Source organism: Phoenix dactylifera, unplaced genomic scaffold, assembly GCF_009389715.1.
Source record: "Phoenix dactylifera cultivar Barhee BC4 unplaced genomic scaffold, palm_55x_up_171113_PBpolish2nd_filt_p 000381F, whole genome shotgun sequence".
NCBI lineage: Eukaryota > Viridiplantae > Streptophyta > Magnoliopsida > Arecales > Arecaceae > Phoenix > Phoenix dactylifera.
Genome location: NW_024067828.1, coordinates 464781 through 488276, shown reverse-complemented (window position 1 = coordinate 488276; position 23496 = coordinate 464781). Strand labels below are relative to the sequence as shown.

Genomic DNA, 23496 nt, shown 5'->3' with positions numbered 1-23496 from the left:
TATCCACTCACACCTTAGCTAATGTAGGTTGGTTGCTCGTTGGCCAATTCCATCTCAGGAGAAAAAGATACAAGAGCAAATGCTTTGTTCTATCCTGTGACAAAAGTGGGGAGTGAAAGGAATGTTCATTTCGTGAGAAAGGCGTTGAAAGAATAAAGGGAATGGTCAATGAAATATGATCCATAGACCTTGTCTGCATAGGTAGGACCAAGATCATTAGTTATGGTTATAGAACACTCCATGGCACAAATTCTCATTGCACACTCTCACCTAGATTGACAAGAGAGTCAGGGCAATCTGAACTTGCATTAGTAGATCATAGTATCTCCAACATACAATGTTTTTGAGAATTCATGGTACAGTGTTTGTGATGTGTATTTTTTGATATAACCAGTCTGTTGTCCAAACAAATTGCACATATAATACAGAAGTTCAAAAGCCGCCACAGGGTTTTTTGCAGCCTCTCCTTAGAAATTTACATTGCCATTACCAAGTCACCAATTTCAAGTGCTGTCAATCATGAACCTCTACAAACTGGCTTTATGTCTGCTGTTGTCCATGACGCACCACTACAGTCAGAAATCTTAGATAGCTTAGCATGCAAAGCAGTAGAGATTATTTGAAAAATAAAAGAATTTATTAAAAGTGCTTGGGAGAAGTATATCAAAAGGAACAGACATTAATAACATACAAAGAAGCTGTATGCTGACCATGGCAATCAAATTCCAACAGCATCAAGAAGCTCAGAGTGTTGCGAAACAGATACCAAAGAATTGGCAACTATAGCGCCACTAGCTGCCACTGCTGGAACTCCAATTCCTGGAAAAGTTGAATCGCCGCAACAAAAGAGCTGTGGGATGGGTGTTGAATGACCAGGAAACGTGGCTTCTCCAGCTTTTATAGCTGGGCCATATGTTCCTCTATTCCTTCTAAGGAACCTCTGGTGAGTAAGTGGCGTTCCTACCAATTTCACATCACAATTTTCACGACTAAATCCAGGACCCAGAGCACGTTCAACAGCTCTCCACATTACCTGAGACCAAAAAACCATTCACAGCTTAAGGAAACAAAGAAGATGGATTGATTTCAGCTGGACTAAATATTTTAAACAAGAAGATCAGTCACAAAAGTTCTAAAGCAGTTTATGTCTCAAGTCAACCATGGAAACCTTAAACTTCCCTGTTTACCTAATCTAGTGAAATTCATCTTGCAAGTAAAGAATCACCATCAAAGTATGTGAAGTTGGCAAGGAAGCTTATGCTATAGGAAGTCGAAGGGATGAGTAACAAATTAAACTCAACTGTCAGGCTTTTTACAGCTATAAATGTGTTACCTATAAACAGAACAAACAGATTAAAAAACATAATGACAGACAGAAATACAATGCCTTCAAGGTCAGCTATTTGAGTGGTTTAGAAAATTCTAATACTTCTTGACCTTAAAGTGATTATAGAAGTAACAGAAAAATGAAGTAATGATCTAGGATCAAATATCTATACCTCTGATCGTTCTGCTTTGAGTCCTCGATACTCTGCACTTCTACGATCAAGCCCTTCCCACAAGCCAAATGGTTCTGTTCCTGGAGTATAAGCATGCAAAACATGTTTCCCCGGGGGTGCCAAGTCTTTACCGAGCACACTAGGTACAGAAATTAAGACAACATTCTGATCAGCATCTACACCCCTGCTCCAATCATTAACAACTATGTGATGGATTCCCAGGCCTTCCAGGATGTCCTGTCAACTACATGTGATTAGTTGCTTTGCAGGAGAACCAAATAAAGCCAAAGATGCAGAAAAGTTAAAAAGACGTATTCAATTGTGTAAATCTCTTGCAGAGGGGAACAGAAGCTCTTTGTTAAATGGATAGCAAGAAGGATGTCCAGCATTGAAAGTTGAAACACAATCTTTGTGAACTTTTGCAGGGAACAGAAATGCCATCTAATGACCCATCAAATTTGCTCTTTTATTTTTCAGAAAATTTTGGTAAGGAGATTATCTTATTAAAAAGACAACTAGCTTTTTATTTCAATGTTAAGACACGATGGAAAATGCTATCAAGTAGCATTAGTTGGCTAGTACTTTGCTGTACAATGGTGAATCGAAAAGACTATTTGGGTCAGTCATCCTCTACGAAGAAATTGCATCAATTTTTGCTTCTCCAGTAAAATACTCAGAAATGGAAAAAAATCACTTACTTATGCATAATGTAGTTTCAAACACAAAGGAAAGGAATTTCAGCTGACCTGTGAATCAAAACCCAAGTGGAGATGCATAAATGATTCACATTGTGGGGTTTCTTTAACTTTAGTTTGGTAAGATTTTGGGATGGCATCTGCTGGTAGCAAATTCAAAGTGTCCCACATAGATGCATTGCTTACAACAGCTTTCTTGGCACGTACAATCTACATAAAAGATCAAACCCAATGAACTAGTCAGCAGCTACCATTCCCAGAAATTGCATAAAACCCAAATGAAAAGCCTAGGTGCAGACAATTAAGGGAAACATATATGACGAACACTTACCTGTCCACTCCTTAACTTGACGCCAATAGCTCGACCATTTTCAACCAGAATATTTTCAACATGAGTACCCAATGCAAGCCTTCCACCAAATTTTTGCATTCCTCGCACAAGAGCATCTACTACTGCCCCACTTCCATGAAGAGGATATTCAAGCAAGCACCCTGGTTTATACCATTCTGCAAACATATAAACCTGAGAAGTGCAACGGAGTACAATGAAAATAAAAAGCATGAGTCTACAAATAAAAAGTAAAATGCAAACGCATAACATGGCTAGCAATCATGATTATATAAGATAAAGGGCCTTCTGGAGTCAAAAACCAGTAGATATCAACATGTAAATAACAAATAAATAAAGAAATAAATAATATTGATTGATAATAACTTGGCTTATATTATTTGGACACTCTAATCTTACCTGATGATTGTTTTTAGAACTGAAGAAAACCAAATTTTAATCAACATCTTTTTTACAAAAAAGAAACTGTCTAGTTATCACCCATATGTCAACACTAATTGAGTTCAATATAACACAATATAGTAAACATAATCAAACTTCCATAAAGTTGTTCTAGATATGTGTGATTTCAAAAGTCAATAGTTCATGCCTTTGTTTTGCTAATTGTTTGCTAGTGACATGTAATTTATACTACTAGCTACCATATTCTTCTAGGAATGGTACACCCACCCCACTCAGTCACAACCACATCCAGACTTGCTTCCACATACTACAGACTAAGGATTTAAACATTGAAGTACAGACTCATACCAGTCACCAGCTGATAAGATACATACCTCAATAGGAGGCTGAAACAGCGTTAGTTGTTTTCAGTACGAATGAGCAAAACAATAAAGAAAAAGGTTTACCAAGCAGTGCAAGTTAAATATGACTTGATACAGAATGATTCGGGGCAGAACGCCTCAATACAACATGATACAGGACAACTCAGCCTGGTTTGCTAAAATTGGGGTGTGCAAGGGTTTCCTATGCCGGACCCTGGCCAGTGACAGCAGTTTTCAATCCTCAACTGATCTCCAACAACATTTTTTATTGCTACAAATTTTTGCAATAACTCAATCAGATTTTATTGCCTTGTCCATTTTTGAACTTATCCATCATATAGTAGTTAACATACAGCCACTACTTTCATTTAGAATGTTGAAGGCTATAACTGAAAAATTGGGAGCTTCCTTGGCATTATCACTTCTGGAATCTTTCACTATCATCTTTCCTGTCCCCACATCACTCTTAATAGAGGTTAAGTAGGCCTCATATTACAATCATGTTAGATCCTATGAAGTTTTGAGAAAAGCCAAGGTTTTTGCATGACAATCTTACTGTTAATGAAGGAAAAATTGGGGGAAAAATCAGCACATAGGTTCTGAAAGACCATAGATAATAACTGAAGAATTGAGTTTACCATTTCCGCCGTGAGTGTCCCATTAGATTTGACCCCTGCAAGTAGAAAGCACAACAGGTCCACCCAATTACGAATAAAAGGGTTTTTCAGCTCCAGTGAATCAATAATCTCTGAGAAGGGTCTCAACAGCTTAGTAGCACCTAGAGCTCCTTGAGGTCCTATTTGGATAAATGATTTCAATAAAGATGGAGCATATCTAGCTGCTGCTGTCGAGAGAACACCCCAATCCCCTCGAATAGAAAGAGGAGGAAGAGCTGTTGCAGCAGCCGACATTGGCAGAACCACATCCTGTTGACTAATTCCATTTCTTATTTGAAATATGTATGATGAAACAAAATTTGTTGGAAAACATAATTATTGGCATTCAAGTAACAAAAGCATGTTGAGACAAATTAACAAAACTTGATTCATGCAGTTCTATCATCATTCTTAAGCAGGCAATTAATATGACAGATAAAACAAAAGGATATACAGATATATGATATACACGTGCTCGCACAAGAACAGATACTCAAACACATACAATACACATACATGCGTGCATATGTACATGCATTGTATGGATGAAGTTGCTTATGTATGCATTTACATAAAAATGTACAATTTATGTATTTATGTGCAACCATCTAGAATTTTACTTATTTGATGAATGCAGCTGGTGATGCCGAACAGCAGGGGAAGAGAAGAGAGAAGAAAAAATAGAGACTGAGAGAGGAGGAAGGAGAAAAAGAACTAGGCTTCGCACCTAGCCCTGCTAAGGGTCTCTCACCAGAGCTAAAAGAAAAGAATTACAATTTCATTCATAGCATACCCTAAACGGTGTACGGTCCAACATATTTATAAGACCCAGAAAATGCAAAAAATCCTTAAAAGAAACTAATCTCACAAAAACCCTTAGAGATGACAAAATACCAAAATAAGCCCTAAAGGCTGTCAAATAACAAAATACCCTAATAAGTCCAAATAACATAAAATCACCCCAAAATAAAATCAAATTGGTTGGACCATCCTCCTGTGGCGACCGTAGACCCGAGTGAAATGAAATCAAACTGGTTGGACCATCCTCCTGCGGCGACCATAGACCCCGAGTGACGGATGACTTGGCACTGATGTCCACACCAGCTCTCCCCAGGTGGAAAGAAATCGACCTTGACGAGCGCAACTCGGTGTAGCTCTGGTAGAACTCCAATAGGTCCGGGTTAACCCGTTGAAACTTCTCACACATGATCCAAATAGAGTCGAACTCTGGTCATCCTCGCCAACAAACCAAGAAGCACTGGATGCCTCCATCACTGGTAAAAACTATCTAATCGTCTAAAATAGCATCAACATGCTCTTTTTGTGCTCGGTGGAGAGGTAAAGGAATCGAAGCTGGTATGGGATCAGTAATAGGGGAATCATCAGGCTCAGGAGGGGGCTCAGCAAAAGGGTCATCGAAGATTGTCGGTAGGCCCTTGTAAGCAACCAAATCTTCAACATTAAAAGTTGGGCTAGTACCAAAATCAGATGGGAGGTCAATGACATAGGCATTAGTGCCAACCCTGTACAACACCCTGAATGGCCCAGTACTACGAGACTGTAATTTCTTAACGATTCCAGAAGAAAAGTGCTCAGGCTGAATACGAATCATTATACAATCCCTAGTTTGAAATTTCTTAGAACGCCTGTGGGAATCAGCTTGCATTTTATAGGGAGCATTACTAGCATGAATGCACTTGTGAATTTTCTGATGCAACTCATGAATATTTTGTGAAAATGCATGTGCAAACTTGGGAATCCTAACTTGGGGAGGCATGGGTAAGAGATATGGAGGTTTCCTAGCTTACAACCATGCACTACCTCAAATGGACTCCTACCTATGGACCTGTTGACTAAATTATGGGGGTGAATTTCTTGGACAAATAGAGTGGACGCCAAAGATTCGTTGAACACATTTCGCTCAAATTCAGCGAGACGCAGGATGTGGAGAACCTTGTCCTTTGACACTTCGCATTTCTTGTTCTTATCAGGTGCCTCGGGCTGCAACGGATTGAGTTTAATTGTTTTGCCCTCGAACACAAAAGAACAAGAGTTGGATCGACCATAGATGGTGACATCAAAGTCGAACAGCCAAAATCTTCCGAAAATTAGATGTCCTACATCCATCGAAATTACATCACACCATATGGCGTCTTTGTAAGAAAGGATGTGAATGGGCACAAGACATCTTTTTTTGATGTGCATAGAAGTTGTGTCAATCTAAGAGACCTTATATGGTTGTGGCTGGGGAACGAGAGTCAAACCCAAGCGGAAGACGATGTTGAAGGATATTGCATTAATGCAACTCCCGCTATTGATGACGACCTTACAATCTCTCTCTGCACTTAATATAAGTATGAAAAATCGAGGTTCTTGTTCAATCATCAGTTTCTTTGGGTTGTGCGAGGGCACATCTGACTGCACTCATGATGGACTGGTCAAACTCTCTCTCTCTCTAAAGGTGCAAATGATATAGATGTAGTGAGGATGCATTCTAGGATATCAGGTCCTTCATCACACTCTTCATCAATGTCCTGAATGTCATCAATGTTTGGTTCATAGACTTGCTCCTTCAAGTCATCTGTATCACCTCTCTGCTTTTGCTAATCAATAACTAAAGATTTATTAGCGCATTGGGAGGCAGCGTGACCGAACCCTGGCATTTATAGCACTAATTCTGGAATTTGGTTTTGGAGGCTCACCAAGGACTCCCTTGCCTCATCGATGTTTGGTTCATAGACTTGCTCCTCCAAGTCATCTGTATCACCTCTCTGCTTTTGCTAATCAATAACTAAAGATTTATTAGCACATTGGGAGGCAGCGTGACCGAAACCCTAGCATTTATAGTACTGAATTCTGAAATTTGGTTTTGGAGGCTCACCAAGGACTCCCTTGCCTTTGGTGTCTCGGCTTAAGATAGGGGCAGCAGGAGAGGTCGAGGGGTAGAGAAGCCCACAGAAGGTATGGGCCCCGAAGAATTAGTACCCGTGGAAGTGCCCCAAATGTCAAAGCACCTCACAAACATAGACTTGGAGACCTGCTCATAGTTTTGTACGAATGTATAAGCCTGATCTAACATGGACACTTCTCGAAGGACAAGTTCTCTTCTAAGTTCATCATTGAGACCTCTTCGAAACCGGCTTAGGACCATTCTCTCATCCTCAATCACATTACATCGCATCATGTATTCATCAAATTGGGCAATGTAGTCAGTAGCTGATCGGGTGCCTTGCCTTAAGTTATTCCATCGGTCAAGGAGATCATCTTGGTAGCTAAGAGACAAGTATTTTTTTCTTAAGTTTTTCTTTCATTTCTATCCAGTTAGTTATAGCAGGTTGACGTCTCCTAGCCAGAAGTTGTTCCGTGTTTTGCTAGAAAAATCTAGCTCGACCGATGAGCTTCATTCTGACGAACTGGACCTTCTTTTTTTCAAACAAATTATACCACTTAAAAAATGGTCCATTTCGTGTAACCAGTCTGAAGACCTTTGGATCAAAGCGACCATCAAAGGTGGGGCTTCAACCCGAATGCCTTTCATCACATCTTCATCATGGTCACAAGGCTCTCTAGATTCTACATTGTGGCGATAACCCCTATTGCCATTAGGGAATGGCACCGATCCTCTTTGACTAGGGTAGGTTAGAGGGCGGCCTAAGAAGGAATTAGGGTTAAGGTGGCCCTGTCGCACAAATCCTAGATGGTCTAGTATTTCGTCCTCGATCTCTGGGCCCTTCAAATAGGAGGAACTACCTTCTTTGAATTCCATAATCCTCTGAAGGAAAGCCTCAATTGAGTCTAATTGTGCGTCGGCCTAGGTGGACATTGTGGTCAAGTCTTGGACAGCCTTTAGCAAGGCTTCGATCTTGGGATCCATGGCAAGTAGGGAATCTAACAGGGAGACAACACAACCACTACAAACGTGCATATAATGAGGGTGCAAAGTTGTGCATGGCCCTACAATACTAAGACAGTGTGGTTCCTAGGCAGACCTAATGCATGAAAATGATGCCTAGAGTGCAATGTATATGCTCAATATAAACGAAAAGCTAATCCATAGCAAATGAAATCAAGAAGAGGATCACGTAATAAATGCAAGAAAGTAATTGCAGTCAAATAGTGTCAGTATTTCGTGTATTGCAGGGTATCACAGAGCCTCGAAGATCTTCCAAAGATTAAGCAGCCCTACAATTAATAGCAAAAAGGGGCCACTACAAGGGTGTCTCAGGTTGTTTGGGGCGTGTGTGTTAAATGCACAGTAAAAAAAAGTCAATAGAGCACACAAGAGTTCATTGATGCTGAATTTAGACGAACAAATAAATTTTCTAGGAAGAGGAGGATCTAACCTAGGCTGGGGTAACAATCAGAAGCATAGTCGCAGCAAGTAGGCTCGTCAAATGGCTCAAATCGGATCTAATCACAGCAACTCAGCAAGCCTGATCTCAGCAACTCGTTGGGCCTTCGATTTAGAAGGGGCGGAGCCAGGTAGGGTGGTGGAACTGTCGAGTCTACAATTGAAAAGAAGGGGCAGAAGTATGGATGGCCTGATGGGCCTAATGGAAGTGGCGGGTGGGGGATGCCTGATGGGCCTGAATAAAAGGGGAAGGGGCGGGCCTGCTAAGAGGTTATGGGTGGGCCTGTGACAGTGTGAGGGGGGTTTGTTGCATGGTGTGGGCCTAATAAGAGGGGTGTGCAGTGTGGGCCTAACGAGAGGGGCAGGATCAGAAGGTGTGAGAGGGGGGCGGGACCGAGTGTGGTGGTGGCATGCAGTGGTTTCACTGTCGAAACACTCGAAGAGACGAGAAGAGGGAGGGAGAGTTGGGGATGGGATAAGGGCAATAGGAAGGGGTCGAGGGGTAAAGGAGCTCACAGAAGGTCTGGGCCTCGAAGAATTAGTACCCTTGGAAGTGCCCCGAGTCTCAGAACACCTCACAAACATGGACTTGGAGACCTGCTCATAATTTTGTACGAATGTATAAGCCTGGTCTTACGTAGACACTTCTCGAAGGACAAGTTCTCTCCTGAGTTCATCATTGAGACCTCTTCGGAACCGGCTTACGAACATCCTCTCATCCTCAATCACATTACATCGCATCATGTATTCATCAAATTGGGCAATATAGTCAACAGCTGATTGGGTGCCTTGTCTTAAGTTATTCCATCGGTCAAGGAGATCATCCTGGTAGCTAAAAGGCAAGTATTTTTTTAAGTTTTTCTTTCATTTCTATCCAATCAGTTATGGCGGATTGACGTCTCCTAGCTAGGAGTTGTTCAGTGTTTTGCCAAAAAACCTAGCTCGATCGATGAGCTTCATTCTGGCACACCGAACTTTCTTTTCTTCAGACAAATTATACCACTCGAAGAAGTCCACTTCGTGCAACCAGTCTGAGAAGACTTTTAGTCAAGGCGACCATCAAAGGTGGGAGCTTCAACCCGGATGCCTTTCATCACATCTTCATTATGGTCACAAGGCTCTCTAGGTTCTACATTGTAGCAATAACCCCTATCAACATTAGGAAATGGCACCGGTCCTCTTTGACTAGGATAGGTTAGAGGGCGGCCTGGAAAGCGATTAGGGTCAAGGTGGCCCTGTCGCACAGATCCTATGTTGGCGCTGTGCGGAAGCATGTGGATTCCTGATATCCGCTAACCTAGGGCGTCCCCTAGGGCGTCAGGCCGCATGGGGAAAGAAGGAAGAAGAGATGAAGAATCACAATCACAAACTAGGGTTTTCGTGGAGAAGAAGAGGAAGAGAAGAGAGAACGTGGGAGAAAGTTTTCTGGCGGCTCTTATTTCTTTAGAAAATAATACAAGTGATAACCCTAAAACTGATTACATCAAGCCTTTATATAGGCTCTCAATTTTAGTCTAATCCCAAGCCAACTCAATCTCCCCCTAAGCCACATTAGAAAGCACTCAACCCAAGTCCATGACTTATATGCTCTCTTCCATTGAGTCTAAACCATAGCCCAAGAATGACTTAGACCCTTAGGAACATAAATCATGAAGTCCCTAAGCCAGTCAAAGATCAAAAATTTCCATCATTGATTGAATGGCACGCCTGGCACGGCGTTGGAGTCGACCCCTGCAGATCCAGTGGTCGACCCCAATACTTCAGGGTCGACCCCCTCACAGACAGGGGTCGACCCCTCCTTCACTGGGTCGACCCCTTCCTGAGACGACAGAAAACAGCTCTCTGTCGTCTCCCTGTGACTTCCTGAGGTCGACCCTTCCTTGACTGTTAGGGGTCGACCCACCCTGAGACCGACAGAGAAGTGCTCTCTGTCGTCTCCATATGACTTCTTGGGGTCGACCCTTCCTTCACTGGGGTCAACCCCAGCTCTTCATGGGTCGACCCCAACTTTCCATGAGTCGACCCCAGCCTTGCAGAAACTAAATTTTGAGCTGGTTTTTCTTTGGATGCGCCACACATGAGCCTACAATCTCCACTTTGGCGCTCCAAAGCCTCTGTAAGCTTCTCATGGTCCATCAATCCCATCAGCGTCACACACCTAAGGAAGCCATCCCTTGGAAGAGTCTTGGTCAGTGTATCTGCCTGGTTCTCCTTCGTATGAACTTTGGCTAGCTCCACTTCACGTTCTTCCACCAACTCCCTAATCCTGTGGTATCTGATGTCAATATGTTTGGTCCTCGCATGATAGACCGAGTTCTGAACCAAACATAATGCACTCTAGCTATCACATTGCACCCTGACAGCTTCCTGTGCAAATCTCATTTCCAATGCCAATCCTTTCAACCATAGAGCTTCCTTGGCAGCTTCCGTGATGCCAATATACTCTGCTTCCGTTGTAGACAATGCCGTGATTGGTTGCAAGCTTGATCTCCATGACACTGGACCTCCATTCAAACAAAACACATAACCTGTGGTAGAACGTCGTGTGTCCATATCTCCTCCGTAATCAGCATCCACAAAACCAATCATCCGGCTCTAGTTCTCCTTGGTCATGTTGGAATTCTTCTCCTTGCTACCTTCCTGTCCATAGCAAATACCAACTCCAACTGTGCCCACCAAGTATCTAAAAACACCTTTCAGTGCTCTCCAATGCTCCTTGCTAGGGTTAGCCATGAACCTGCTGACTTGGCTAACTGCATGTGCAAGATCTGGTAACAGACCATGGCATACATCAAACTCCCAACTCCTGAAGCATATGGAATGCTCTTCATCTCCTCAGCTTCCGCCTCAGTCTGTGGTGACATTGTCTTCGAAAAACTGACATGACCGACTATTGGTAATGCCGCCGGTTTCGCTCCATCCATGCCATATCTCCGCAATACCTTTCTGATGTAACCTCCCTGAGATAAATGCAGCACCTTCTTGGTTCCATCCCTGAGAATCTCCATGCCTAGAATCTTCGTGGCTGGACCCAAATCCTTCATCTTAAATTTCCGAGATAAGGCTACCTTTAAGTCTTTCACAATTCCTCTACTCTTGCAAGCAATCAGCATGTCATCTACATACAAGAGTAGATATAATCTAGACTCATCCTCAAGAGTCTTCACATAGACACAAGGGTCATACTCACATCTGGTCATGCCAATGCTCCTCACATATGTGTCGAACCGCAAGTACCATTGCCTTGATGATTGCTTCAACCCATAGAGTGATCTCTGCAGCAAACAAACCTTTCCTTCTGACCCTGGCTCACCAAACCCCTTTGGCTGCTCCATATAAATCTTCTCCTCCAAATTTTCATGGAGGAAAGCTGTTTTAACATCCATTTGCTCCAACTCCAAATTCTGAATGGCAACAATGCTCAACAGCATCTGAATAGAAGTATGTCGAACAACTGGGGAGAATACTTCATTATAATCAATGCCCTCCTTCTGGGAGTATCCCTTAGCCACTAACCTGGCCTTGTATCTGATGCCTTCTCTATCTGAAAGTCCTTTGCATTAGAACACCCACTTGCTTCCAATGGGTTTCTTTCCACTTGGCAACTGCACCAACCGCCAAGTCTAATTTTTCTGAAGAGACTGCATCTTCTCTGCCATAGCTTGGACCCACCTATCGCTATCCTAGCGTGCCAGTGCCTCCTCATAGGTCTCCGGGTCTCCATCACAACAACCAATGCATAAGACATGGTTTCGCCAAAACCATACCTCTCCGGCTGCTTCACAATCCGCTTAGGCTTGTGCAGTGTGACTCCGATGCTTCTGCTGGGATATTGTTCCTTCCTTTGCACATCTCGTCTCCAAGTTAGCATCTCGCTCCTCTCCACATGTGGAGGCACCTTTGACTGGTGCTCCACCTAAATTTCATGTCCTTCTGGTGCACTTGCAAAAGGTAAAACTGAATAAGAAGTTAGTTGTCCAACCCTGTCTTGTTGGTTCTCCCCCCTCTTCTTTCACCCTTTGCATCTTTAGGACTCAATTCTCATCAAAGACCACATCCCTACTGATAGTAGTCTTCTTCTCCAAGGGATCCCACAGCCGATAACCCTTGACTCCACGCGGATATCCTATGAACACCATCTTTCGTGACTTGGCATCCAACTTGCTCCGCTCACTGGGATCAATGTGCACAAATGCCGTCCACCCAAATACTCTAAGATGGCCAACCTCCACCTTTCCAGACCATAGCTTCTCTGGAACCCTTCCATCTAGCTTTGTATGAGGAGATCAATTCACCAAGTAGCAGGCTATGTCTACTGTGTCCACCCAAAACACCTTGGGAAGCCCTGCCTGCAATCTCATACATCTAGCTTTTTCCATGAGAGTCCTGTTTATCCTTTCGGCCACCCCATTCTGTTGAGGAGTCTTCCTCACTGAAAATTGCCTCTTGGTCCCACAATCTTCGCAAAATTTCAGAAACTCCTTACTTAGAGAAGACCTCTGACTTTTTCCTCAAGAAGTACAACCAAACTCTTCTTGAAAAGTCATCAATAAGAGTTAGAAAATATCTTGCCCCATTCCTGGCTATAACCGGGGCCGGTCCCCAAACATCCGTGTGCACTAGCTCCAGGGGACCACCGCTGCGTGTAGTACTGGTAGAAAACTTCACCCTGTGTTGCTTCCCTAACTGGCAAGGCTCACACACCTCTGGAACTCCTCCATCCAGATCTGATATCAGTCCATCTTTGCTCAGCATCTTCATACCACGATCTCCCATGTGACCCAAGCGGTAATGCCACAAACAATATGCTTCCTGCTGGCCCTGTGCCACTGCTGCTGTTTCGGATCCCCCACACACACGGACCCTTCCATTCTGTACAAATTATTCTCCAACCTCCTCCCCTTCATCACAACTATGGCTCATGTGGATATATTCAAAATACCACTCCTGGAACGGCAACTAAAGTTGTAACCATTCTTCTCCAAGTAGCCAAGTGACACTAGATTCTTTTTCAGATTCGGGACGTGCTTTACATTGGTAAAAGTCCGCACCATCCCATCAAACATCCTCACCTTGATGGTCCCAATGCCAGCCACCTTGCAAGGATGATCATCTCCTAATGTCACACTCCCCTCATCGATTTTGGTGTATGTAGCAAACCAAGACCGATTTGGTGTGTAGTGATGAGAGCAAGCTGAATCCATTGTCCAGATATTCGTGTTGTTCCTGTGATCATCTGAAACTACCAAAAGGTCATCCTCCACCTTGAGATCAGCCACGGCACTAACTGAATCCTTGCCATTCTTCTCTCCCTGAAGCTTCTTCCAAAGCGGACAATTCTGCTTCAAGTGTCCTGCTTCATTGCACTTATAGCATCTGAACTCTTTCTTGCCCTTCTTGGACTTTGATTGTCCCCTTTGCTTGCTCCATTCCTTCCCTCTCCCAGGCCTCTCTCCGACAGTAAGACCTTCCTGAGGAACTCCATCCTTTATCAATCTTTCTCTTTGCTCATTGGACCTTAGCACAGAAATTATGTCTTCATAATTCAGCGTCTCCTTCCCATACAGCAAAGTAGTAACCAAAGGATCATAAGAACCAGGCAGCGAGCAAAGCAAGAGTAGAGATCTATTCTCCTCTTCCATCTTCACCCCAAGGGTCTGCAAGTCATTGCAAACCTGGTCAAACCTCTGAATATGAAGAACAATATCTCCACCTTCATGCATCCGAAGGCTGTACAATTGTTTCTTCAACATCAACTTGTTGCACATATTCTTCCCCATATACATGGTATGCAACTTTGTCCATAATCCCTTGGGTGTCTTCTCCTCTAGGACGCTGTACAAGGCTGAATCCGCTAAGCATCCTCTGATGGCAGCGCAAGCCCTTTTCTCCAAAGAAAACCATTCCTTCTCTGTCATACCCTCCGGCCTGTCCTCCAAGACCGAATCCAGATAGTTCTGCACCAAGAGATCCTCCACCCGGACCTTCCACATAGAGAAGCTTTCCTTTCATTAAACTTCTCAAACTCCACCTTCATATTATTGTTCATGGTTGGCCAGACCACAATCACAAATAAACACAAATCTGATTTGAGAAATCACCTTGAAGGGAGATAAGCGGACTGCTTTCCTCTTGATGTCTTTCCTTCGTTTCTTCTTTCCTACGCCAAAACCTGGCTCTGATACCAATTGTTGGCGCTGTGGGGAAGCATGTGGATCCCTGATATCCGCTAACCTAGGATGTCCCCTAGGACGCCAGGCCGCGTGGGGAAAGAAGGAAGAAGAGATGAAGAATCACAATCACAAACTAGGGTTTTCGTGGAGAAGAAGAGGAAGAGGAGAGAACGTGGGAGAAAGTTTTCTGGCGGCTCTTATTTCTTCAGGAAATAATACAAGTGATAACCCTAAAACTGATTACATCAAGCCTTTATATAGGCTCTCAATTTTAGTCTAATCCCAAGCCAACTCAATCTCCCCCTAAGCCACATTAGAAAGCACTCAACCCAAGTCCATGACTTATATGCTCTCTTCCATTGAGTCTAAACCTAGCCCAAGAATGACTTAGACCCTTAGGAACATAAATCATGAAGTCCCTAAGCCAGTCAAAGATCAAAAATTCCCATCATTGATTGAATGGCACGCCTGGCACGGCGTTGGAGTCGACCCCTGCAGATCAGGGGTCGACCCCCTCACAGACAGGGGTCGACCCCTCCTTCACTGGGGTCGACCCCAAGGGTCGACCCCTTCCTGAAACGATAGAAAACAGCACTCTTTCGTCTCCCTGTGACTTCCTGGGGTCGACCCTTCCTTCACTGGGGTCGACCCCAGACTGTTAGGGCCCCTGACTGTTAGGGGTCGACCCCACCTGAGATCGACAGAGAAGTGCTCTCTGTCGTCTCCCTATGACTTCTTGGGGTCGACCCTTCCTTCACTAGGGTCAACCCCAGCTCTTCATGGGTCGACCCTTCCTTCACTAGGGTCAACCCCAGCTCTTCATGGGTCGACCCCAGCTTTCCATGAGTCGACCCCAGCCTTGCAGAAACTGAATTTTGAGCTGGTTTTCCTTTGGATGCGCCACACATGAGCCTACATCCTAGATGGTCTAGGATTTCGTCCTCGATCTCTAAGCCTTCTAAATGGGAGGAACTACCTTCTTAGATCCCATAATCTCTGAAGGAAATCTAATCGGGCGTTGGCCTGGGTGGACACTGTGGTCAAGTCTGGACAGCCTTTAGCAAGGCTTTTCAAAGTTGGGATCCATGGTAAGTTGGGATTCTAACTGGGAACAACACGACCACTACGAACATGGCATATAATGAGTGTGCAAAGTTGTGTGTGGCCTACAATACTAAGACATGGTAGTTCCTAGACAGACCTAATGCATGAAAATGATGCCTAGAGCGCAATGTATATGCTCAATTAAACAGAAAGCTAATCCATAGCAAATGAAAAAAGAAGAGGATACATAATAAATGCAAGAAAGTAATTGCAGTAAATAGTGACAGTATTTCTGTGTTGCAGGGTTATCATGGAGCCTCGAGAACTTCCAAAGATTAGGCAGCCCTACAATTAATGACAAAAGGGGCCACTACAAGGGTTTCTCAGGTTGTTTGAGGATGTGTGTTGAATTCACAGTAGAAAAAATCAATAGAGCACACAAGAGTTCATCGATGCTGAATTTAGACGAATAAATAGATTTTTCTGAATATAGGGATCTGACCTGGGCTGGGGCGACAATCAGAAGCGCGGTGCAGCAAGTGGGCTCATCAAATGGCTCAAATCGGGTCTGATCACAGCAACTCAACAGGCCTGATCTCGGCAACTCGTTGGGCCTTGGTTTAGAAGAATGGGGCAAAGCCAGGTAAGGTGGTGGGCCTATCAGGCCTGCAATTGAAAAGAAGGGGTGGAAGTATGGATGGCTGATGGACCTAATGGAAGTGGGCGGGCGAGGGGTGCCAGATGGGCCTAAATAAAAGGGGAAGGGCAGGCCTGCTAAGAGGTTATGGGGTGGGCCCGTGACGGTGTGAAGGGGGGTTTGTTGCTTGGTGTGGCGCTGATGAGAGGGGTGTGCAGTATGGGCCTATGAGAGGGGGTGGGATTGGAAGGCGTGAGAGGGGGGGTGGGACCGAGTGTGGTGGGTGGCGTGCAATAGTTCACTGTCGACCCTCAAAGAGACGAGAAGAGGAAGGGAGAGTTGGGGATGGCGAGATGCCGTGATGAGTGATCGCAAAGAAGAAGATAGAGGGAGAGGAGGGGAAAGGAGAAGAAGAGGAAGGAACCGGCAGCGGAGTTCGGCGACGGCCTAATGAATAGAAAAAGAGGGAGGTTGTGTGCGGGGAGGCTTTGAGGGAGGGTTGGGTGCGGTGGGTTGGACGCTTAACCTTTAAGGGGAGGGAGAGAGTTTTGGAGGAGGATAGGGTTCGGGGGCGGCGAGCGAAGGGGGTTGTGTCCCTCCATCAACACCGAAGATGGGGAGAACGGCGTTAGTCACGCAGATCACAGCATCAGCAATGCAACGAAGGCAGAAGCGACGCTGCAGTGGAGGTCTTGGGGAAGAAGGTGAGTAGTATCTTTTTTTTCTTTCTTTCTTTTTTTCTTTTTTTAAACTCAGATCCCGATAGGGTTCAGGTTAATGGGACAAACCCGCTCCGGTAACCATTACGCGCCCGATACAGATTTTTTTAAATCAAACCCAAAGGATTCAGGCTAACGGCACAACCGACCCGATAAACCATTACGTACCTCTTTGTGGGTTGTTGCAGGTGGTTACCCGGCTTCCGCAGCAACTGGCAGTGGGGCGGGCGGGCGGTTGGAGGACGATGGGGCCGCTCGGAGGGACAACGGTGTTCTCTTCTCGGATCCGAACGACGGACGCCGCTAGGGAAGGGTTTTCCCCTTCTTTCATCGGGAGCACCGCAGGAACCCGGGAAACAGGAGGCGTCGGTCCAGTCGCCGACCGCCTCAGGGGTTCCTGTTTCCTTCTCGTGCACCGTCGGAAGGAGAGGATGCACACAAGGTTTGGGACTTCAGCTCGAAAAAGAATCGGGACCGTTTCTCGGTTGGGGAAGGAGATGCCAACGCTTTCTCGTGTGAAGCCTGAGCCCACGAGAAAGCTAAGGCCACAGCAACTCAAAGTTTTTTTTTGTGAAGCCGAGCTCTGATACCAATGCATGATGCTGGACAGCAAGGAAAGAGAAGAAATCACAACCTAGCCCTGCTCGGGATTTCACATCAGAGCTAAAAGAAGAATCATAATTTTATTCATAGCATACCTTAAACGGTGTACAGTCCAACATATTTATAAGACCCTGAAAATGCTAAAGACCCCTAAAAGAAACTAAACTCACAAAGACCCTAAGAGATGACAAAATACCAAAATAAATCCTAAAGACTGTCAAATAACAAAATACCCTAATAAGCCCAAATAACATAAAATCACCCATGGCTGGACCATCCTCCCTACAGCGACCATAGACCCGAGTGAAATAAAATCAAATTGGCTGGACCATCCTCCTACGGCGACCATAGACCCGAGTGAAATAAAATCAAACTGATTGGAGTATTGGACTATCCTCCTACGACGACCGTAGACCTGAGTGACAGATGATCTGGCACTGGTGTCCGCATCAGCTGGATATGGTTGTGGCTAATAGGCACAACCATAGATGATGATGTAATTAAAAGGTTTTAATTTTACTTCCAATGGCATCCACAAAAAAACAAACAATAAATTTTTTGCTTCATATTGAAAGGGCCAAAGTTTTGTTGGCAACTATACAAAATAACAAAGTTGTGCTTGAGATAACATTCTCCGTTCATTGCATGAAATGTTCCCAAGTTGGTGAGATGAATGTTTGTGCTCATACATGAGGTGCACATAATGCATGCAAGTATGCATGTGTGTGTGAGAGAGAAAAAAAGCATAAATTATGCCCAAAAAGGTTAATTCATATAATTTATCATTACTGAACTACTTTAATCCATTTGTAGTTGGAAAATTGTGATGGCCCGATCAAGGTCTGGTCCACTTAACCGGCCTAACTTGGCTTGGCCAAGCCCAAGCTTCCATCGAAAAGAAAAAAAAAAGAAGCGATTGAACAGGGGATCACGATCCCTTATTCCAAGCAGCCTAAACGGCACCGTTGAGGTGTGGCCGAGGGAGGCGCAGCGGTGCAAACGGCCGCCAGCCATTGGAGACTGTTGCAACTGGCGAACAGTCGGCCGGTGCCGCTGTTCGTCCGAGTTTATCCCTCTCCTACGGCTTGTATATAAACCCTCTTCTCCTCGATCGATCTATCGCCACTCACCACCCGCCTTCTCCTCCCTCCTAGGGTGGCAATCGGGTCGGGTCAAGCATAAACAGGTCGGGTCAAATACAGGTCGGATTAGAAAACCATAAATCTGACCCCCCTGTTTATTAAACGGGTCAGGAATTGCAAACCTGAATCTGACCTGTTTATTAAACAGGTAACCCGATCCGACCCGTTTAACTGTTTAATAAACAGGTAACCTGTTTATCCAACCCGACCCGACCTGTTTAGACCTGTTTAACCTGTTTAGACTGTTTAACATGTTTAACCCGTTTAACCCGTTTAACCTGTCCAACAGTTAAACGGGTTAAACGGTTTAAACGGATCAGACATTTAAACCCGTATCCGATCCAATTAATAAACAGGTTAAATGGGTCGACCTGTTTACGATCCGAACCTGTTTAGGCCAAACCCAAACCTGTTTATGGCGGGTCGAACACGGATCGGGTTGGCGGGTCGGGTCATATTTTGCCACCCCTACTCCCTCCTTCCTCCCTGGTGGCCAGCATGCCACCCCGATCGACGTCACCACCCAAAACCTCTTCCTTCTCTCTTTAGATCTTGGTTGCTTTCCTCCTCTATTCCGAGAACTATCTCCTCTCTCATCGGGATACGCCGGAAATCGCCACCGCCAGCCGAAGAACACCTCCTCCCCCTTGTCAATGAGTCCTCTTCCCCCGTCGAAGCTCCCTTGGGCCATGGGGGTTGCCACCAAGGCAGCTGGGGGCGCTGCCCTCTCCCTTTCTTTCTCTATTTTGGCAGAAAACATCCCTTTCCTCGGCCAACACCGCCGCTCTCCACCACCCGTCGCCGCCTCGACTGCCGCCTTATCAAACCGCCCTGATCAGCCAAGTCCTCCTTCATTTGTTCATAAGGTTGAGGATTTAGGTCTTAGTAGAAGAAAGAAAAGAAAAGTTGAGAGAAAGCCAATCCCTTCTCTAATCTCCCTGTTTCTCTTTCTTTGATTTCTTCTCCCTCTCCTTGTCTTATGAGCCCTATAGGAGGGTCTTGGGCTCCTCAATGAACATCTGGTCGACCCTTGGTAAAAAGGGATCTTGAATCTTGCTTGTTGTTGTGCAGTGTGTTGGCCCTCACCTTGATCCTTGCCGAGCACACTGGACTTATCATCATATATCTATTATGTTACTGTACTCTGTCTGATTCTTATTTCATGAGTTGATCCGAGTAAGTGGTAGAAGGGATTTGAGGGACCTAGAGATAGACCTTGGTGGACGCGAGTTAGGTTACTAGTTGTTTGATTTTTGTAATAATGAGTTTGATTTTGTAGGAGGAGAGTCATCTGCAGAAGAAGTTCTGATCAGGGTACTCTACACCCCAGCTCGTAGATCGTGAAGTAGGTCAGTGATTGCTATGTTTAATCGATCTTCAATAGAGGTAAGAATCTCTATACTTGGTCACAATATAAATATTATACATGTTTATTGATTTGTACGTTGGATTTGCATCATAAGATTTAAAGCGTAAGATTTGCATCGAGATATTTACATCGATAGATTTGGTTTGGTGTGTGATGTATGTGGAAAAGATATCTTGAATTTGAGAGAATGCACTGTGTAAGTGAAAAACTATTTGACAAGAGTAAAATGTAAATCAGACGGATAAAATATAATTGAACCAACCTCGTCATGAGATAGCCTCCACGAGCTTATGCGTAGGATAGCTCTACGGGCTTACACGTGAATAGCCTCCAGAGTTTATGCATGGGATAGCCTCCCACGGCAAGGTACGGACCGGTTCAGCCCGTACCGTACCAGTGCCGGCCCGTGACCGGTACGTACAGCCTTTGAAAATGGTTCGCACTCGTAGGGAGAAGAAGAGGAAAGAGAGAAAGAAGAGGAGAAGAGGAAGAAAGAGGAAGAAAGAAAGGAAGAAGAAGAGAGAGGAGAAGAAGAGAAAAAAGTACCGGTTCGCAGTTCGCGGATTACCCCCTCCTGATCAGTTCCTTATTTCTTCTTGCTCGCAGGAGAAAGGGGCAAGAGAGGAGAAGAAAGGAGGAGAGCGGAGAAGGGAGAAGGAGAGAAGGTTCGGGAAGGAGGAAGAGAAGGACAAGAAAAGGAAAAAAAGAAAAAAAAGTCCGCACGCGATACCCGCGCTAGGACCGCGCCCCGTGTGGCACGCTACCCCGCGGGGATGCCTACGTGGGTCATTTAACGCGACCTCTGTGGCGTGTCGCACGTTGGCTTTTTTTTTCCTTGGCGCGGCGTCCGCTCCATCGATTTTTCTTGGTGATTCGGCACCTGGTTGAAACCGGTGCCAAACCGGTACCGGTGCCAACGGTACGTCGATACGGTCGATATGGCAGACCTTGCTCCACGGATTTACACGAACGATTTTGTTTAGCAGTCTTGGACTGGGTCATGATCTTGGTTTGCCCAAAACCAAAAAATATTGCTATGAAATTGAAAATCAAGTTAATGAGAAACGAATGGCATGACATAAAAATTGTTGGTTAAATTTGAGATATATATATGTATATATATATATATATGCTTTTTTGATAAGATGGGCTTATGTGCATGTTATTTGTATGAGCTTTCCGAGTAATAATATAGTATTCATTTTATCCAATATTATTCATTGATTATTTTCTTATTACTTATGGTGTAGCGATTCGAATTCTTACTGGGCTGGAAAAGCTCATATTCTTCTTTGTATTTTTTTCAGTCACAAAATAATAGTTTTCGGGTAGGAGGGACGTTGAGTTTGCACAACTAGTAGTTAGTTAGCTAGTTATCTCCTTTATTTTGCTGATATCGATGGACATCTGAAACTTTGTAATTAAACTAGTTGATTATTTGAGGTTAGTGGTTTTATTGGATTGATTTGATTTTATTTGTTGGTATTTATGTGGATATTGTTCATCTGTCCTAGCATATTTCCTAGGGCCCCTGCCCTAGGGAGTGTGCGGCCATGTCACGTGGCCGGACTCGAGTGGCGGGTTCGAGGCATGACAGAAATTAACATCATTTGTGAAGATATGATACACATAAAATATATGTACGTTAAAACTTAGCATATCAATTCATTTGGGAGCTATGGAGCTCAAATAATCAAAAAGAAAAGTTTAAGAGAGATAAGGTAGAAGTCACAACTCCATGAGAAATAAATAGAGATTCAGTTAGGGAAAGGAAAATAATATATTCAAAAGGCTCCTTTCATACTCACAAGAAGCTTTTTCCACTCACGGACAGCTCAAGACCTACATACTTCTCAAGGTCTGTAAGAAATCACTTAAGAAGAAATTAGTGCATGCTAAAGACATAATGTTACAAGAGTAAAACTATAGGAGTTCAAGTATGATTAAGCAAAACTTATCACCAGAAATTTATCATAGGGAAGCTTCATTCGAGAAAAAAAATTAAAGCATACTTTCTAAATCATAAACTTATCTTCTTTCATTGGAAGGCAAGTTCATTGGATAAATAATTTTACTGAATGAACAATGGCAAGCCTTCCATGCTAGTTTGTAAAATTATTTAAAAAAGAAGAAACAATGCTCAGAATTGGCAAGAAGCTGATAATTGATTAGCGAACATATCATAGGTATTAGTTTACTTTGGTCAAAGCTGTTACTTCATCCTATTTGTTGATTAGTCCAAAACTAATAAATTAAGCACAAATCATCAAAACATAGACAAGTGGGTTTGAAATTAAGTAATACTTACACTTGCACAGTATTAATATATACTACAATATATCACAATATGCTCTGTTTTAATCTCACTTTAAGAATTTAGGATGTATAGCTACTACGGTTCATACTCATACATTCTACGAGATGAGCTAGCTATGAATGGCTAGCTCCCAAATTTTTCTGAAAGTCCAAATGTCCAATATTTTATGGTTATGCCTATATATGCATAAATTATTTTTTCATTATTTGGATCATTTAAAGTCTTACAGTCCAGAATTCTAGAAAGGACTGCTAGATATATACAAGATGGCACTTTATCTTCTCTGCTTAACTGCCTCTTTATTATTCATCTCATCTTTTGCTTACACAAAATGACCTAAAGCTAGTGTATATAGTCATATTTTCAAAATTAGATTTAAAAACAAATATAACAGGCTAATCTATACATAAAATGACACATACTAAAGTACATAAATATGCACATGCATGTGTAAGCAAGCAAGAAATAGAGAGAGAGGAGCGATAGAGAGAGATGGGCTGGGCTATACACTTTGTTTGAGAACTTTTGCAATGGAACTAGTGATTTTTCAGGCTATAGATGTGCTCAGAAAGTAATTAACATTTCTCATAAAATTTTCCCCCCCTCTTTTGCTCCTTTTGTTACTATGCTCATGAATTTTAATCCATTTAATAACTTCCATTTATTATCCAGATTTGTATGTTTTCGCCTTAACTTGGAACAATACAACACATACTGCATCTACGTTATTCCTAACACTTAAAGTCTTAAACTACTCCATGGTGATTCTTCTATTTTATATGTCAAATTAGTCATTTTCACTTCATTGCACAATGTATGCTATATAACATAAACCTAAATTTCATGCTAGCATTCTAGAGTAAGCAAAAGTAAATTTCGGCATATGCAATGCACATGGCAGAGCTGAAAAGGAGAATTTGATGGATGGTTGTGATCCATGTATCGAGATTATTTACAGTAGATTTCATAAATATAACCTCATCATTAGTTTGTATACATAATACACATTTCTAACCATTTACTAAACATGCATGTTCTTTTTTTTTCTTTTTTTTTTTTGGGGGGGGGGGGGGTGCGGCGGGTGGGGGGATTTACTAGCAAAAGGGCTCTTGTAATGAAATGTAGAGATCGGTTGGCTCTTGTTAGACTTGCATATCTCGCTAATACTTGCAAGAGAA

At 43.4% G+C, this 23496-nt stretch overlaps 1 protein-coding gene across 2 annotated transcripts; it reads right to left on the bottom strand.

Moving 5' to 3' along the window:
- Positions 1–284: 284 nt before the first annotated feature.
- Positions 285–21831, bottom strand: LOC103698487 (prolycopene isomerase, chloroplastic-like). Of its 2 annotated transcripts, XM_039118591.1 has the most exons (7): positions 21810–21831; positions 3946–4233; positions 2526–2717; positions 2246–2404; positions 1500–1736; positions 692–1033; positions 285–569 (listed from the first exon to the last, which is right to left on the bottom strand). In XM_039118591.1, the coding sequence occupies exons 2-6, from the start codon at positions 4216–4218 to the stop codon at positions 719–721; spliced, it is 1176 nt and encodes a 391-aa protein (XP_038974519.1). In that variant the 5' UTR covers positions 4219–4233; positions 21810–21831; the 3' UTR covers positions 285–569; positions 692–718. The 2 variants fall into 2 exon arrangements, with proteins under 2 accessions (XP_038974519.1, XP_038974518.1); XM_039118590.1 differs by lacking the exon at positions 21810–21831 and having other exon boundaries at positions 288–569; positions 711–1033; positions 3946–4240.
- Between the last annotated feature and the right edge of the window lie 1665 nt (positions 21832–23496).